Source organism: Apteryx rowi, unplaced genomic scaffold, assembly GCF_003343035.1.
Source record: "Apteryx rowi isolate R43461 unplaced genomic scaffold, aptRow1 scaffold_71, whole genome shotgun sequence".
Classification (NCBI taxonomy): Eukaryota; Metazoa; Chordata; class Aves; order Apterygiformes; family Apterygidae; genus Apteryx; species Apteryx rowi.
In genome coordinates this window covers 1,739,084-1,756,905 of record NW_020450994.1, presented here as the reverse complement: position 1 = coordinate 1,756,905, position 17,822 = coordinate 1,739,084, and the positions used below count along the sequence as shown (strand labels likewise).

Genomic DNA, 17,822 nt, shown 5'->3' with positions numbered 1-17,822 from the left:
AAAAAGAACCAAATAAACAAAAAACCATGAATCCATTGTTCAGTTCCTGACATATACTTAAGTATATTTACAGACAAAATTGACTTAACTGCGCAAACTGCTCTCTAAATCATTTTAAACTCCTTTGCCTTTGTTTTTCAGTTGCTTTGGTGAAGAGAACAATAGCAACATTTAATGGTTCATTAGATGCAACCTAGATGACAATATATCTTCTGCAAATCTGTAACTGTGGCAGCTACCCAGTGTATTCAGCTCATCTCTGATACACAAATAGCAACGCACTGCATCAAAACAAGCCTTCTTGATCTTTCTTGCCATAATGCTATTCCATAGTCCAGAGAAAAATACCAGCTCAAAAAAGAAGCTTCCTCAGATGAATATCTCTCTGCTTGTTTCTTTTTTTACTTCGTTTCAAAAAGAAGAAAGCCAGCAAAGGTGGAGAAGCGTTGATGGTCCCCATGGAGGGCTCCATTTCCCATTCGCAGCCAGACTTCATCTCCCTTGGCAAGTTTTAGCACCGCACTGTTTCCTGAAGTGTCTGCTTTCCCTTTTGATTCATAGCTAAGGATGAATATTTTACAACAACTCAGCTCTTTCTTTATTGACAATGATCAAGCAAATAACTTGAAAAAAAATCCAAGAAAGCACATTGTTTTCCTGAGCAAAACTTCCCTCCAAGGCTCACTAACACTTTTTACTTGCTTTGCTTGAAAATTTTGGCATCCTTGTGCATTTGATCTGCTAGTCAAATTTGCACCTTATTTAAGTAAGTGCATCATTTCATTCCTTTCTGAAATTCCTGAAGTTTAACTTACTCAGGTTTTATTCAGAACAACAGAACAAATTTATTGTTTAGAATGAAACTCTGCTTATTCTTCACAACACTCTGGATTTCTCATTATGCTCTTTTTCACTTGGATTCATCCCAGCTAATTTTACATGCCCACAGGTCAGGAGTCTTATGTAAGCTGAGTGCCTGCACTCCCTGCTGCCAGTGGACAGAGTTCACTCCAGCCTAAGGCCCTTTGCTTGAACTTAGATCTGTCCAATGTGGGCTAACCTGCTGACTTTGCGTGTGTGTTGGTTTCCTTTCTTCCACTTGTTGTCTTTTCTGACATTAATGCTTCAGGAAAAACAGCTGGGTACTTTTTATTTTGCAAGATCGTAGGGGGAATGAAATACCCTTTGGAGATGTCTGTTACTGGCTGTTGAAGAAGCCTAGACAACTTAAATGAAGCTGCTATCTTTTAAGTGCCTAAAATCCAGTGTGATGAGTCTAAACTTTTGTATCTGTTTATTAAGGCTCAAGAGAAAAGCTTGATTTTGGCATCAGGTCTGTTGTTGGTATTAAATAGATAATAATAAAGATACTTTTTTTTCCAGGTATTAATCTGGCAACAAGCTCTTGACCTGGTTCTTACAGAAGTTGCTAGGCTAGAAGTGTATCCTGTTCCTGATTATTCTCCAAGTAACCCAAAGAGTTAAAAAAAAAAAAAAAAGATTATTTAAGATATGTTAATGATAAAGCCAGTAAATGGAGCACCTTTGCTTCTGACTCCTGCAGTTACTCACTCCTTACTATTGCAGTTTAAATGCCCCCTTTTAAAGTAACCTGCTTTCCTCTAATCTTTAATAAGACTGTTATTAGTTGCTGAACTCTTCATTACTCCCTTTCCCTTATAGGCCAAATGAAGATGAAGACATGTTTTAACAGAATAACAGCATGTTACCATAGGACTCCAACCCTGATTTGCAGTRCTTTCCCAAACTTTAAGGAACTTCTGATCAAGACTAAATTTTAGGCACAGGTTCTGTGGCAGGTATGATCCAAATCTGCAACTTGAGTGGGGCAAAATACAATGCTATTTCTTTGTTGTTTATTTCACCCTAGTGCATTCCTTCAAAAAAGGAGCAATTTCACATTTCTTGCGATGTGAGAAAGAAACCACATCTGTACAAATGCATCTTCTGCAGTGAAAATGGCTTGGCTCTCAACTTACCTATATAAGCTGAAAACAGTATTGCCATTATGCATCAGGTACACATACACTTCCTCCACATCTTCATGTTTCATCATATTGAAGGTGAAGAAGTACACTCCTGAAAAGGTTTAAAATTTATAACGTGTTTGCTTCATAGAGTGAGGTAGTCATGCTACAGACTGGTGCTTCTTGCTTAGAAAACCTAACAGCCAAGGCCAAATTTGCCTTCCGGTTGTTGGTGGGTATTTCGCTTCAGCTTACAGTGTGCCAAAATCTGACTCATTTTTATTCTGCATATGGCAAGGGTTCAGCCACATCCCGTTCCAGAGAAATGACAGCCCCTGAGCGCATGCAGGGTCACCCATCCCTTCCTTCTCTCCGAAATGGAAGTTTCCTGAAGACTGAGCCTAGTGACTCCTCTTCCAGCTTTTCCTCCCTGCTTTCCCACTCCCGCCCATTCCCAGAAGGGCAGTCTCCAGGGCAGCCCCACAGGCCGTCCCAGGTCAGACAGGGCACCAGCCTTGTAGCAGCACCCGCTGCAGCACACCTGCCACACTGTGTCCTGCGCAGTGCAAATATAGCCTTTGCTCTCTGCCCTTGCACAGGCCATCCCTTGCCCTCACCCTTTTCAGCTCTTCGAAAGGCCCTATCAATGCCATCAGTACAACCATGTTATGTGTCACGAGGTCTACGAAACTCCACAGGAAGGAGGACAAACTTCTGGATCCTCAGCAGTGAGGTCTGTAGCATTAACCCTGGAATCGTCTGAGTGTTGTGAGCTTAGATTTTGTATCAAAGTCATTAAATCATTATGGGTGAAAGTTTAACACCCACATATACATTAACCTCAAACCTTCAAAGGGAGGCATCTGTGAGGAAAATCACACATGCTCCTAATTGTCCATAAGACAAGGGCTACAGCAAGCTTGGAGGCCTGACTTTCATTTATGCTAATGTCGTTTTCACAGCAGGGAATAAATTAATGGAAGGCTGAAAAAGGCCAAGTGAAGGAAGGTGGTCTTTGGCTTTGCTTAGACATATTTTTGGTTAGGCATGTGGCCATCCATCCCCCATTGCTCCTCCTACACCACAGCTGTGTGAGCTGGGGGACTGACACAGATGAAAAATGACTCAGGAAAAACCTGTAATGCCTCATTTCTAGCCACATCTGGCCCAGCTCATGGTGCAAGGGAGAGCAGGGACAACAGGAGTGACAGGAGGTAGGAGGAGACAACTGCAAAGCTGCCACTGCGATGTGATACCATGGCTCTCTCATCATGGCAGCAGAAACGCTTAAGGTCTCAATGCAGGCAGTCCTGCTCTCTCCCCAGTGCTGGCCATGCATCCTCCTCCTGCCTTGGGGCCAGCACTAATCCCACTGGTGAGCCTTCTGCTGGCTTGCTGCATTTCCAGTCTCACTTTTCCTAAAGGCAAGAGCTATACAGACTATTCTCATGAGCCTCATCAATGCCTTGTGCAAAGGCACCAGTATTTTCTCATTGCTATTGGCCATGCTTCTCCCCATAGCTCCCAGAATTGCATTATTTTGTTTTGCAAACACTTACCGTTCACTGGAGCTCCAAATCTACCAGTCATGACATCAAAGAAATTCCCAACATTGGTTTCGACACTACTGAAGATGATGCCACTGTTCTGGTTACTGAAGTGAGTAGCCATGGAAGCCATGAATGCAACCTACACAAATGCAGTTCTTATTTAGTCAGTTATTCATGAAATGTGCAAATATAGAGGAATCAGCTACAGAATTTCGTCTCGTATTTGTGGTCTGTTTATTTTCCTGACAGAGATGTTCTTCTAGGGCCTGATCCAAGGCCATTAAACTCCAGTAACAAAACTCCCATTGAATGAAATTGGAAGAGGACTAGCTTCCTTATGTTCAATTGGGCTATTCATGACTGTAAAAGTAAGTGTATGGGCAAGTGTTTGCAGGTCAGGACCTTAGTTTGGGATTTTATTTACCTTAAATTCTCTCTAGAATGATGCAATAGAAAAATGATATTGAAACGTATGGTGTTTTGCATAAAAATAATTTAATTAGTTTTTATATGTTCCCCAGTGCATTTAAGCTGGGTATTGCTTTTAACTGAAAATGTGAAATAAATCGTGCATGATAAAATCCATAAACATTAGTATTTCTTGCTAACTACCTTCAGAGATGCATGAAGCATTTTTATTAGAGGTGTCCTAGAAGTAAAGTGACTGGGATTCAGCAATCAAAGCTTTTTCTCTCTTACCAGGTGCTCTGTATTCCTCAGTCAAGACAGAGGGCAGCGGGGATCAAAAGAGGCAACTAAGAAGGTGAAAACTGTGCTAGAACTTCATATTAACCTTCTTGCAGTGAGATGTATCAGCTGTGGAAAATGTTTCATAGGAAGCAGTGCAAAACCATCCACCTAGGCAGGAAAAGGGGTTATCATCTGATCTGCGAGGCTATGGTCCCCCAGCTGACTGTCAGCAGAGGTGACACAACCAGAGTCACTGCACCTGGGTGCCAGAAGGCCGTGAAGGGACTTGACAAACATTTTATTTCTGCCTCTCCACTTCTTAGATGAAAAGTGCTCAGTTACAGTTGTTACTGCTCCTCACAAAAGTGACATTTTTCATGAGATTTCAGCTACATAGGAATTAAAAAGAAAAAAAAACACACCTTCTTTTGATTTCAGGTCCAAATGAGAATGAAACTGAAACAGGCAAAATAAAATGCAAGTTCAGATCAAACACTGAAAATCATAAGCTATCTGCTCAGAAATTTGAGGAGCACCAGATGTGAGCTGAAAGACTAGGCATATTTTCTTTATCCCTGCATGGATGCATTTACCATAACAGCAAAGTCTTAACTTCTTGCTTCTCAGCCATGATCACATCAAAGTTCATCACATGTTAAAGCAAAGCAGCTGCAATGGCAGCTTGATGGATTTTATTACTTTTTGTCTAGATTCCATTTCACATTCTCTTTGACCCCAAACTACTTTTCTTGGGCTCACCAGAAGAGCTGAAAAAGGTGTCTTTTCTCAACTATGTCCCATTTTGAAGTAGCAGATCAACATGGATACAGATGTCTTTCAAAATAATGCTGTACTTAATGGTGTTGTATTCAAAAGTGTTTTCTCCTCTCCCTGTCCCCTCTCTAAAATTCTGAAGCGTGATGTTGACAAGAAATTATATGCTTTACTGTGTGAAGAATTTTTAAGCACATCTGTTAAATATAGTGAAAGAATTTTACTTTAAAGCAAGTATTGCAGTATGAGCCTTTGTTTTTCATCAGCTTTCATTATTCAGTATTTAATTAAATCAATGCCACTAACTTATTGTTAGGAAAAATACTTGATAGCTCATTTTAAAATTGCAGAAGTATCTATGTTGAATGTAATTACAACAAATATGTCTTTCAAGATATTCAGCTATAACACTAACCCTAGTTAATTCTTTAAGAATGCTAAAATAATTCTGCTTTATCACAAAAGTCCATTAATTTTGGAAACTATTTTCAGGCTGAAATTTATTCTGTGCAATTATCCCATCTCCATGCAACCTAGGGCTGCGTATTCAAATATACACAATGCCAAGAAATCCAAAGCAATTTTCCCACATTGCACACAGGCTGGTTTACCGGTGACTTCACTATTAATTTTCATGCCTTTTCTGAAGAGATGAAGAAGGTCTAATCCAAAAGCTATGCAATTATGTTAACACAGTGGTGAGCCCAAACAAATACACCCCACCTCTTAGCAGAGTTGACAGCTCAGGTCTGGACCCATGTTATCATGCTCACCTGGCTTTTGAATAGCTCGATCACAGGCAGAACCTACCTGCTTCTCCCTCACAGCAGCTGTATGGAAATAACCCATGTAGTTCAGAGCAACATTTTTAAGGTGCTGAGATATTTAAAAACACAGATAGCTGCTGTGGGACATTTTTCAAAACCTAAAGACTCTGGGCTTCGCTCAAAAGTTTTGACCCAATACTTTGAGGATTTGGATATATATGCTGCTGCAAATCTCATAGGGCCTGGCAGACCTCAAAAGTGTGCGCCTGAGTGATGAGTGATGCCTTTACTCTTCTCGCATGCCCTAGGAAGTACAGAGTTATATATGCGATACAGCTTAATGAGAATATGATGGTCCCTTTTACTTTTCTTTAATGATCCAGGTACTGGCTTTCTGCCCTAAAAGGGAATGGTGTGTGCTTCTTCCTGCTCATTTCACAGCTGGATTCTTACTCTGAAGAAAGGCTAAGTCCTGCTGTCTTTCTTTTCCAGGAAGATCTGGCAGAGCACATTTCTCAGTCCTGACAAGTGCTGTATATGTCACTATACTGTATTCAGTTACAGACGGATTTGCTTCACAAGTATTCTACAGTAATCAGGCACAGCTTTTCAGAGAAAACTCCATAACCCGAGCACTGCTGCRGACAGCACGAGCCAGAGATTTTGTACCTGCAGCTCCGGGGGAATCCCAGGGTAACCCTTCTCGCCTTTGGGTCCATGATGGCCACGCTCTCCCCTTGGTCCCATATCTCCTTTGTCTCCTTTCTCACCTTTGGCTCCTTCCTGGCCCGTTGCTCCATTATTTCCATTGTTTCCATGATTTCCTTAAAAGAAACAGAACTTTCTGTTTGACTTAAAGAACTTCATATAATGTATTCTAACAGATACCTGTGATGGGGTCCTTTCCCACCAGTTCACAACACATGCGCTTTTCAGTGTCATAAGACCCATACTGAGCTGCCAATGGACAAGCTGTGTGGTTAAGCTGAAGGTTAAGATTTTGATGAGCAAGCTTCCAAAAGGAGATGCAATTGTGTTCGAGAGTTAACCCTCATGTGACCTTGGCATTGCTGTACAAACTGCAGATGTTTCAGGTCCCCATGCTGGTAACTGTAGGACCAGGCTGTTGTGCAGGAAGAAACCTCAGCAGATGCAAGGCTCAGAGAAAGCAAAGGCCACTGCCCGGTGGGACATACCAGATAGTCCGTGTGGGCACTTCTGCTTTTCCTTGTGCATAAAATCTTGTTTCCTGTTGCTTTCATAGGATAATTTGGAGGAAYATTTTGCTGTCTTTAAAATACATCTTGCAAATGGAAAATGGCAGTAACCTTAACTAGTTAAAAGACATTTGAGGGTCTGCATTCTCAGGGTGCAGGTTACCTCGAAGGGGTTGATTGGTCATTCCTAGACTTAAAGAAAGACAAAAGTCCTATAATGAAGCTTTTCTGAAGTGGTTTCATATAAAAGGGGTCATTGTAAAAAGGTATTTCTGCATCTGCAGTATTACTTACTTCCTGGTGTTTACTGAGGAAATTACTGAGCAAACATCTGCAACTGACAAAATTTTAAAGCTGGCTAGAATAACTGAGTAATTATTATGCTTACCTGAAGCAAGATCCTGACCTTAAATTAATTACTAAGGGTATTAGTTAATGTAATCATTGATCTAATTCTACCTGAATTGAAATAGATTCTTTGCAGCTCTGCTTGTTCTTTGATGCAAAGTGATTAGTTACTCTGATTGTGAATTTACAAAAAGAACGGTATTGTCTGAGGTCAAGTCTAATGAGTAAGTGATTCTTCAAAGTTCTGGTATTGAGAAAAAAATTGACATCAAACAAGGAAGCTAAATGGTAGGTGTAAATAAGCGAATTTTTGTTTGAATGGAGAAATCAACAGCCTTTAAAAATCAAAAGAATGATCCTTCATATAAATCAAGAACCACTTCTCTGTTTAGAACAGAAGCGTGCAAGCAATATTTGAATCAATCAAGAGAACTGCAGCTGTTGTCATTTCCCTTAGGTGTGTAACGATACAAAATGCAGCAGATGAAGGAGACAGAGAAATTCCCGGCTGCAGAAGGATGCTGTGGAGCAAGCGTTTGTGGTGTCTTTTGGCAGCATGAGAGTGTGACCGAGTTACGTCCTCACATGAGGGAAGGGCAAGGCTGAGTCTGTGCTGTGCCCAGATATGGCCATGGCCATAGCAGTGTACTGACTGGCAGCCCTGAAAGTATGGGCATAACACAAAATCTTGTCCCACTTCTAAGAAGCYAACTCTTTATTAATACGTAAAGCAATATTTCAGCACAAGAGGCCTCACTATTACATTTTTCCTACATCTGTAATGATCAATACAATTCTTATAAAGGATTGATGCATGAAATAAATTCCAGCTCATAGCAGGCTAATGCCCAATATGCCTAATACCTAATTATGCCTAATATCAAAACATGTCAGAGTAACAATTTATTTCAGTATTTTTGCAATCTGAAGCTAATTCTTTAAACGCTTCATTTAGAACAGTAAGTCAGATGTACCCATTACTGGAAAATGTTTCCCTCATAGTATCTAAAGTCACCTTAAGGAAAGACTGCTTCAATTTTTTGTGTATGGTTATCTGTTACCTCTGTTAACTGTAAGTAAATTTGTGAGACAGAAGGATAATTAAATAGTATTTTTACTGTAGTAATAGAAGAGGAAAAGTTAGGAAGATGAGACAAATCTGTCAGTCAGTGACATGTTCATTTACTTTACATGTCTGCTTTAGAAATGATCATTTCATGAAGGTAACCACCATATCAAACTTACACCAATGTACAATTATCTTTTTCCCTTCTGCAGGTTCATCTTTTTCCATATCAATTACTAGATCAAATTATACTCTTTTCTTATGTATCCTGTTATCCTGTGTGCATTTTTAATAAATAAATTATTTTATATTATGGAAGACAACAAGAAAGAATAGAAAGAAGAAATTTCCATGAGAGAATAGAGCATGTGTGTCTCTGTAAAAATTTGGCTTCTGGTACATTAGATAAAAAAGCTCCTAAATGCAGCACAATTTAGCATTGCTGGATATTCAATGGTGAAAGCAATAATCAACCTGAGCAAACAAGTTCTCCCAACTTTAATGGAAGCTTCATGCAGCTTTAAGAAGAGAGAACAATTTGGCCTAGAAATGCAAAAAGACTMCTTTCAGCATGAATTTCTGAAAGCTGAATTTTATTAACAAATCGTTTTTCACTGGCGTAGACTTTAGAGTCTACCTGAAAACCCCTCTCTTCTCTGAAATTAGAGAAAAACCTGTTTCCAAATCTCTCCCCAAATTCTGATGTTCAGACTATTCTCATAGAATATCCTGAATTTATAGCCTGTAAGTAGACTGATCAAAAATCAATTAAACATCTTYACCTGGCATCCCAGGGGGCCCGGGAGGTCCTGGGGGCCCTTGGTAGAGTCGAACTCCAAAATCGCCACGGCAGCAGGTACTGCAGTCTGGATTCTGTGGTCCCGTTTGTGGGGGCTAAGTGCACAAAAGTAGGTTTTAAATAACTCATTCATGGAATGCATCAATCATATGCATGTTGGTTACAGGGTCCTCATTATATATTCTCAGTTTATATATTTGGGTAAGTTTTCAAAACTCTTCTTATCTGGACTGAAATCTCCCATACTTGGGTTCCCCTAAAGATGTTATTTTTGGAAGATTTAAGGAAAAAGCTCTTCAAGTGTTCTAAGAGCTATATGAACATAAAAMGAAAAAAAAAGCTGGCATGTTAAAAAATGGGAGATTTGGAAATAAAATAATACTGAGTAATGAAAGTTAAATGGATATATCAGTTAGGTTCCTGTCCTGCTTTTCGCTGATCCCAGATTTCAGCAAAGACAGTTTGTTGACAAACAAGCCTAAGTGCAATGAGTGGCAAGAAACAAGGGCCTTCCTTTGGCCTTCAGCAATGAGCTGTCTTCTGCTAAACGTGGACAAAACTGGGTTGGACTGACAGGAGGAGATGTACAAAATTGTCCATGCAGCAAATACCTGCTAATGACCCCAGACTTGCATATTTGCAGGCTATTAAAGTTAAGAGAATCTACCAAAGTGGCAAGGTACAAGAGAAAACTCAAACTGACCATGAGACATGGTGTTATGGACATTTGATTATTTATAGTTGTGGGTGTGKAACTATGAAAACCTGTTTATATGATGAAACATATAGCAACATAAATAAACTAGTGAGTTCATTATGCACAGCTTAGCTACTGTAATAATAGTTTGATAATAGTTTTATTTCACTGCTTTTCTTTCCCAAATTACTGTATTTAGTCTAATGGATTCTCATTCAGTTCTGCTTAGATTTTATAACTAGGCTGCCATGTGGATTTAGCAGTTACAAAGCTTTCAATGGGCCAGCTGAGGTAGGGGTCCTGTTTTTTTTTTTAATTTTTCTACCTCCTTCTCATTTTTCCTTCTTTGTTGCTTTTTCCCTACAATTCTTTGCTATTATCCTGAGGTACAAATCTGCAGTGCTTAAATTCTGCAGGGAGACAGTCATACCAATCTGACTGCTACTTTTTTTCTAATCATTCTCCTATTTGTCTTCCTTTTCTTTCTTTCCCCTGTTGTTGTTTACCACCCTCAAATTACTTGCCTAATGCAGACCTACTGGTTTAACTGCAGCGAATGAGCCCCTGGTGAGCTGGAACAGCCAAATAAACATATAGCTGCACTGTGTTCCTACCCCAGAGGCCACCAGCTAGCTTGATCTGAAACATTGAAGCTTACTGCCCATCTTTTGAATGATGCCAAGCACACCCCCAAAAAGTCATTAATTTCAAGAGGCTCAGGAATTTATGTTTATGGATATAGAAAAACACCTTTTATGCATTGGCTCCAATGGATCAGACACATGCTCTGTTCAGCTGGAAGCGCTGATGGCAGAGCTGCCATGGGGAAAAAGGTCAGATGGAGAGCTCAGAAAGTGGGCTTCATATTCAAAGAGGTATGGAAACATAAACGACTGCCAGTGGTCAGAAGGGCTTTGGATTATGGGTTGTTGGTCAGTCCTATGCTTTTTACCTTCACTCCAGATAAGAGCTATATTGTATGAGAAAAAATGAGTTCTATCTATCTGCTGGACTGTCTGTTCCTGGAGGACCCATCTGTATCTTTTTTGCTGTCTTATCTCTCCCAGTTGTTAGGAAGAACAACACTGACAATCTCCAGATATACTGGTCAAAGCTTTCCTAGTATAAGATAAGAAGTAGCCCTGCTTTCAGCTAGTTTTCCATCYTTGAAGGGGAGCCAAATGCACGAGGACTGGAATTACACAAACGTTTTGCACCCCGTGGAATGCTAATGTTCAATGTTGTGCTGAGCTGGAAATCTCCAGCACTTTTTGGACAGTGCTTGATATTCATGGTAAGTGGGAAGGCCAACTACAGAAGCATCTGTCAAGAGCRAATAGATAGTACCAGCCTAGAAATATCCAAGTGCTTAGAATTGTGGATTATAGGTAAGGAAAAGCATGAGTCCAGCAAAGTGGATTTCCTGTATCAAAAAGAAGTCTTACTCAAGTGTGTAAGGCTCTCTGCAGAGGTAACACTTGTTTCCTTATCCAGTGCTCTGAAATCCCGAACAACTTTATTAGCTAACCAGCAATGTCGTAAAATAGACGCTAACACTGGTCGTAACTAATTTGACATTATCTCTCTGACAGCTGAAAGGGGCCAAGTCCTGCCAGCTTGGTTGTATTAGAACAGTTCCGCTGACTTCAAAACAACTACTTATGCAAGTCATGAAGTAATATTGACTTATTATCTTTACTAATCCTTTGACTAGGAGAAAAAAATGTTCACAATCAGCTGCCAAGAACAATGAATATTCAATATGATTTTCTAATCTCTAAAAACAGAGGACTTTGTGAAAAGTACCTTTAAAGTAAAAATCTGTGCCTAATATAAAATTACACTCAAATGGCACATAAAGATTAATTGCAGCCTACTTGCCAAAGGGGTCCTATGCAGCAATTTGCACATAAATTTTATTGCGCAATGAATCTTTGGCATTGCTCTCCAGAACAGGAATATGATTTAGCAGCTTGCGAAATGCATCTGCCACATCCTAATACAGATAAAAAACTAGAAATGAGGGCACCAAGGATATTTGCTGAACTTCCTTTGATTTAGCAGGTAGGAGGCAGTTCCAGGGAGCAGATGGCCTATAAAATTCCTTTAATTTAAACTTGTGATGCAATCAGAATTGGAGAACCAGCCCTCTTTCCACTTCCTGGTTAATTTTCTGGGTTTCTGTTTATATTGCTTAAGACAATACAGAAAAAGAGCGATGTGCATCCACCACTCTTGGTTCCTGTGCTGGAAGAGAATCAACGTGTCTCTGTGGGCACCAAAGTCCTCCATACCCCTTCTCTTGCAAAGGAATAAACAAACCACCAAAATTCAGGGCAAAAGGCCAATAGGCTGAGGGGTACTTGAAGGAGGAACATGTCTGGCTTTCCTCGTTCGTTAAGAGTTCTCATGCTTGAGAAATGCATGTTATATTTTTCAGAAGTTACCAGCAGCATGGAAACTGGCCTTTTACCCAAAGCAGCAAAGAAAAATGCTATTGTGTCTTTGGCACGATAGTGAACACGATGTTTAAAACACGTTAGCAAAAGGGTAAAATTCTCTAGCCGGAGCTAAGATAATCAAGAAAGTAGGGATTTTAGGGATGAAACTTTTCCATACACAGCCTGGGTGTTTTCAGCTGTTGCAGTTGCCAAACAGCTTTCAGATAGCTCAAGGAGAAGGGAGAGGTTTGATATAACTTAAAATATGTCCCTGCCACCTTTGCTCCCCCTCTGCCTGGAAACCCAGGGAGTCTCGAGATGGAAAATACCTATTGCATCAGCCACTCTGTGATAGATTATCCCTGTTGTGCATCTGCTAATGCTCCATTTCATTTAAGTAAGCCAAAAATGGCATCATTTCCCAGCAAAGATTGCTTCCTAGAGACCATACTGGCAGGTAAATGACCTGCCATCAGCTGTACTCAGGCTGGCTGGACTCAGTTTTAATGTCACAACTCCAAACACATTGTACTAAACTGTCTGATGAGAGACACAGGCACCCCGAAAGATTGCAGTGGCACTTTGTGTCTGAGGGAGAATTTGACCCTTAACAAAATCATCATTTTATATTAAATCCTGCATTATCTGAAATTTTATTGAAGTCAAGGAGAATCTTCTTTAACTTTCACCACTACAGGGTCTGTAGTATGCAGCTGCACAAGTCTCTATGCAGTAAAGAGGAACACACACAAACATACACTAGCTGGCTCATTGGGCTATATATCTGATTGTTCACACTGTTTATATACTGTAAGTGMGATTTAACGTACCTACAGTTAAATACCTATTTTTCTGAGTGGATTGGAGGAACATATAACTCCTGCCCAAGAAATCCAAAATGCAATGCATTGTAAAATGTAACTATAGGGAACGTAGTTGTGTGTTAAACCTATTCCAATACTTGGAAGTGTTTCAGTTCCTTAAGCCTAGCACAGTACTAAAATCAAATCTCTCTGTTTATCATGAAGTAGGTTATTATTCAATGCTCATCCGCATGTCCCTGGTTTTTGGAACTCAGAATATCATGGTTAGGTCTGAAAAAGTTGTAAAACGCAAATGCTAAAAGGCAAACTATACAGAGCTCAATCATTTGTTTCAGAAATAGGAACAAAACACTCACATTGTTGCTTTTAAAAAAATACCAGTCAACAAAAACTTTACTTGAATAGAATTTTGTTTTGCCTAAAGTTAGAAAAAGCTTCATCTTCTGTCCTTCAAAGATTTACCTTTAAATTTTGAATGAAGTATTTTATGTATAATCAAATGATTCAATTTTCCGTTTGTTGTGAGCTAATGACGATAATATATAAATTGCCATGAAAACAGCATAAAAAGAGCTCCAATTTAAAAAGGAGACACTACAGCTAAGTTAAAAAACATTTCATTCCAAATGTTTTTTCCACTGAAACTGAAAGTCAATTTGATATATATTATTATTAAATCTACTTGGATCTCAAATACAACATTAGTGCCTGTTTTTTCAAGCTATTCCTTAGAATAATAATTGGGACTACTGAGAATTTCATTGTTTGTCTCAAGCTCAAAAGAATATATTTTCTATACATAATTTTCAAGTAAACTTATTCTCTGCTATTTGAATCCTTCCAAATAGCTCTGCAAATTCCATAATTTTCCTTCACATCCAAGTGAGTTAATAGAATATAAAACTGTAATATATTAAAAAGGAAATACTCTGAAATAATTAAGAGACTCTATATCACAATACACAATTGCATAGGATCATAGTTTCAGCAAAACAAAGGGCTGCTGTGCATGTTGGTAACAGTGTCCCAAAACACTGCTGGTTCTACCAGTTCATTAAAAGATCCTATAAAGCAACCCGGCAAGATACAGACCAGTAAACATCTTTAATAAAATTCATTTCATAAATATATCACTAATAATCTTATAAAAAAAGATCTCATTAGCTTTAAAGTTATCTTTAGAAGATTAATTCAGAGTACCTGGACTCTATCTGAGGTAGTCAGTTCTACATCATCTACCTCTGGTCTCAGGACTTTTTGGTCTGTAGAAGTGCTATTAGCAACAGTCCACTCTATAAGTTGACTCCGCTGTTTCAATATTTCCCTGCTTCTGGAACCTTTATGGCCAGTCTGGTGGTGACTCTGCAATACTTTGGCCACTGGTTTATAAGATCTTCTGCTCACCTCCATGTATTCATCTTGACACAGGCAAAATGGAAGAAAAAATAAAGCCAGCAGATGCCAACTGATGAAATCCTTCTCTGCCATGTTATTCAAAATAATTTCTCAGGAGTCCAGCAAATGTCTTGCAGAAGGAGAACCTCTTTGCTGCACCAGGAGTTATGTGGTCCTTTCGGCTTTTCCACTAGTAAGCCTGGCACTGAGACCAGTACCAGGTTTTATACGGTTGTGTGCAATAAATAAAATGAAAAATGCCAAACTGACAGGATCCTTCATCCAAAATCAGTCATGCTTCTTTAAACAAACCAGGCATTATTCACCACTTCACCACCACAAGGAAAATTGATTTGTATGCTGGAAATGGCCACAGCATTTAACGGACTCCCGTGGTTCCTATTTGGGGGCATTAAAAAATGTAGCACCTTTTCTTTGGCATGTTTTTGTTTAAGTGTGAAAAAATGTGATGGAAATGTAGAACATGTGGCTAATGGTTTACGTTCCTTGATTAGACATGGAAAGGCTGTGAATTCACACTCTAAAATGTCTTTTGGACACAGTCACCTTCCTTATTTGCCAGGAAATTCACACACACAACTGCGTCAGCCCAGTCCGAAAATTCTTCCAAGAGCAATTAGGAAACAAAAGCACAAGAGGAGCTTTTGCATATGATTCTGACCCAATGGCTGTTTCTGACTATGCTTTTCATTCAGTAAAAGAAAAATATTGAATTTCTGTCAGTTGGCCAACAGTGGAAGGAGACAGGGTAAGTAGCTCTGAAAAGCTGGGTTGAGTTCAGATTCACAGAGCCCTGTTTCTCAGCATTAGTTCAACCAACTCAGCCAGGCAATATTTTTTCCCTTGAGTTTCCAGTGTTTTGCTAAATGCAATTGCCAAACCAAGTTTTATTTCTTTGCTGCCAAGTAAATATAAATTACCGGGGGCTTATTTTATACTAAAAGAATCAAATTATATAGGTATAATAATATCCTTATTATATTTTTTGAGCCACCCACCAGTTTCCTCCAGAATGCCACAACTGCGGACTACCGTTCTGCAAATGCTTATGCATAGTCTTGCACACCCCACCAGCCTTCCCGAGAGCCAGTAGCTCCCTAGCCTGTGAGAAAGACTTAACTACAGGCCACAACAGCATTACTAAAGGCATCAATCCCTGGGAATGACCCCCAGCCCCGCAATGGGATGGACTGACTCACACTCAGGTTATCTGGGGCTGACCACCCTGCATCGGATTTGGCTGGGGCTCCTCCAGGATCTTTGTTGTGCTCCCTAAATTACAACCCCCCCCTTTTTTTTTAACTGTGGGGGGGGGGTTCTGTTCAGTGTGCCTGACGAAATGTGAGGTTTGTGCTGCAGCTACAGTGTTTTTCTTTTTTTCAGAGCATGATGCTCAGGGTTGCATGTCCTAGCGCAGGATGATAGGGAAGAGGGAGCACCAGGGGCCTGCTGGGACAGTGTTGGAGGGTTCATCCATCCAGAAGGCAATGTCTGAAGCTAACGATCCACAAATCTCACCTAGTCTTCATTTTGGGAGGAAAAATAGACAGTTCACTCCAACAGAGATCCTGGGAACAAACCAGGATGTGACCAACCAGAAGGCCAAGACCCAGGAGTGAAATGAGGAGCTAAGTTATTTGACAATGTGAAAAGCCTTCAGCGCAGCAGGAAGCTACGGCAGCAGAGCATAACCAGCACAGACACAGCTAAACAAGGCAACTGAGCTATAGCTGCCTGCACCAGCTCCTCCGACTGCAGCTGCACGAGGCAGCTGGCGCACCTCTTCTCTCCCCTGCCTGGGGGCTCTCTGTGTGGTGTTGGGAGAAATGAAGCCTCATCTTAATCCTTGGGAAGTCACAGAAAACCCTCTTTTTGACCCCAGGGAAGGAGAAGAAGGCTCAGGCAGCACGGATTTGGACAGGGGCTGTGGCTGTCTCTCTCTCTCTTTACATTTAAGATGAGCCACAGAAGGGATATTAGTGATTTGAAGGCTGTTCAAGCCCTTGCAGATGCTGGAACAGATGAGTAATTTATGTTTGCTGAACAGTGGGGAGAAAGTGCTGTCTGCTTTATATCCCAGTCCTTTCTGTGGGAGACACCAGGGCAAGTCACATCATAGGAGGAGACATTGGCCAGGGACATCAGTGCAGGGCATGAGAAATGCTCAGTCTGAGCACGTCTGCCCAGGGCACAAGTGCCAACTAGGTTGTCAGCGTAGGCTGTTGCGCCCCTTATTTCCCATCTACGTAGGGCTGTGCCGGCCGGCCGGGAAGGCAGCCACCTCTTCCAGCCTGATGGCCACCGCATGGCACGGACACTGCCTGCAGCAGCACAAGCTGTGGCTCAGGAGCAGAGACCTCGACTGCTGCCGGCTCAGCTTTTCCCCTTGAGGACAAAATCCAGTTGTTGCCTGCACCACCAGTTATCTCAGGCCCAGCCCTGGGAACAGGGGCAGATCGCAGTTTGCACTGTTTCAGCCCACCAGCTCGAAGGACAGAGTTACATCTCCTTGCTTTATGCTTTTGTTGTATTTCTCTCCTCTTTTTTTGAAACTCTAACATCAGGAATCTTAATTCGATTTCAGTGAGATCTTAAATTCTCAAGCCAGATGTTCAGGATCATTAAATACACTGTTCATAGATTAGCTTTTGAGCCTTGCTTCAGTCTATAAATATTAAGTAGCTCACAAATAGTCTTGCAGAAGAGGATCGTTAGCCTATGCTTTATGACTACTGAAAATACTGATTTGAAAAAAATGCAAATGCAAATATTCCAGTTATTTCACTGGGCAAGGATAGATGGAAAGGAATTTACTGGAGAGTGAAGCAGGTCTTCTCTAAACACAGTTCCAGATTTTGGAAGCTGCTGCCACCAAAATGGGGTTTCTTTTTCAGGGAGAGAGGATTTTCCTGGTGGGAAAAGAGTTTGAAAACCCTGGACTCTGTAAAATTGGGAAAGACTCAGAGACAAACATTAATTTGTCTTGGCACTTCATAATTTGATTCAGCAAGTGCTGGGAGAGCATTAATGTTTTCAGCTGCCATTAGGGCTTTCATGGCTTTCCAAACTCTGTTCCAGGAGCTTCCTGTGGCAAATGTTTCCAGCATGAGTAATGAATATCCACAGCACCCATATCCCAAAGGGAGGAGGAACAAAACCAAAGAGATTTGGGCTTCAAAGCCCCCATCTATCATTTCATGCAAAAGCTGAAACAAGCATGTTTCTTGGCAGCTATTAGAAAGAAG

At 40.5% G+C, this 17,822-nt stretch overlaps 1 protein-coding gene across 2 annotated transcripts; it reads right to left on the bottom strand.

Annotated features, from left to right (window-relative positions):
* Nucleotides 1–227: 227 nt before the first annotated feature.
* Nucleotides 228–14,736, bottom strand: C1QTNF3 (C1q and TNF related 3). Of its 2 annotated transcripts, none has more exons than XM_026087237.1 (6): nt 14,362–14,736; nt 9,183–9,294; nt 6,439–6,593; nt 3,548–3,677; nt 2,001–2,100; nt 228–561 (listed from the first exon to the last, which is right to left on the bottom strand). In XM_026087237.1, the coding sequence occupies exons 1-6, from the start codon at nt 14,647–14,649 to the stop codon at nt 402–404; spliced, it is 945 nt and encodes a 314-aa protein (XP_025943022.1). In that variant the 5' UTR covers nt 14,650–14,736; the 3' UTR covers nt 228–401. The 2 variants fall into 2 exon arrangements, with proteins under 2 accessions (XP_025943022.1, XP_025943023.1); XM_026087238.1 differs by having other exon boundaries at nt 402–561; nt 14,566–14,649.
* Between the last annotated feature and the right edge of the window lie 3,086 nt (nt 14,737–17,822).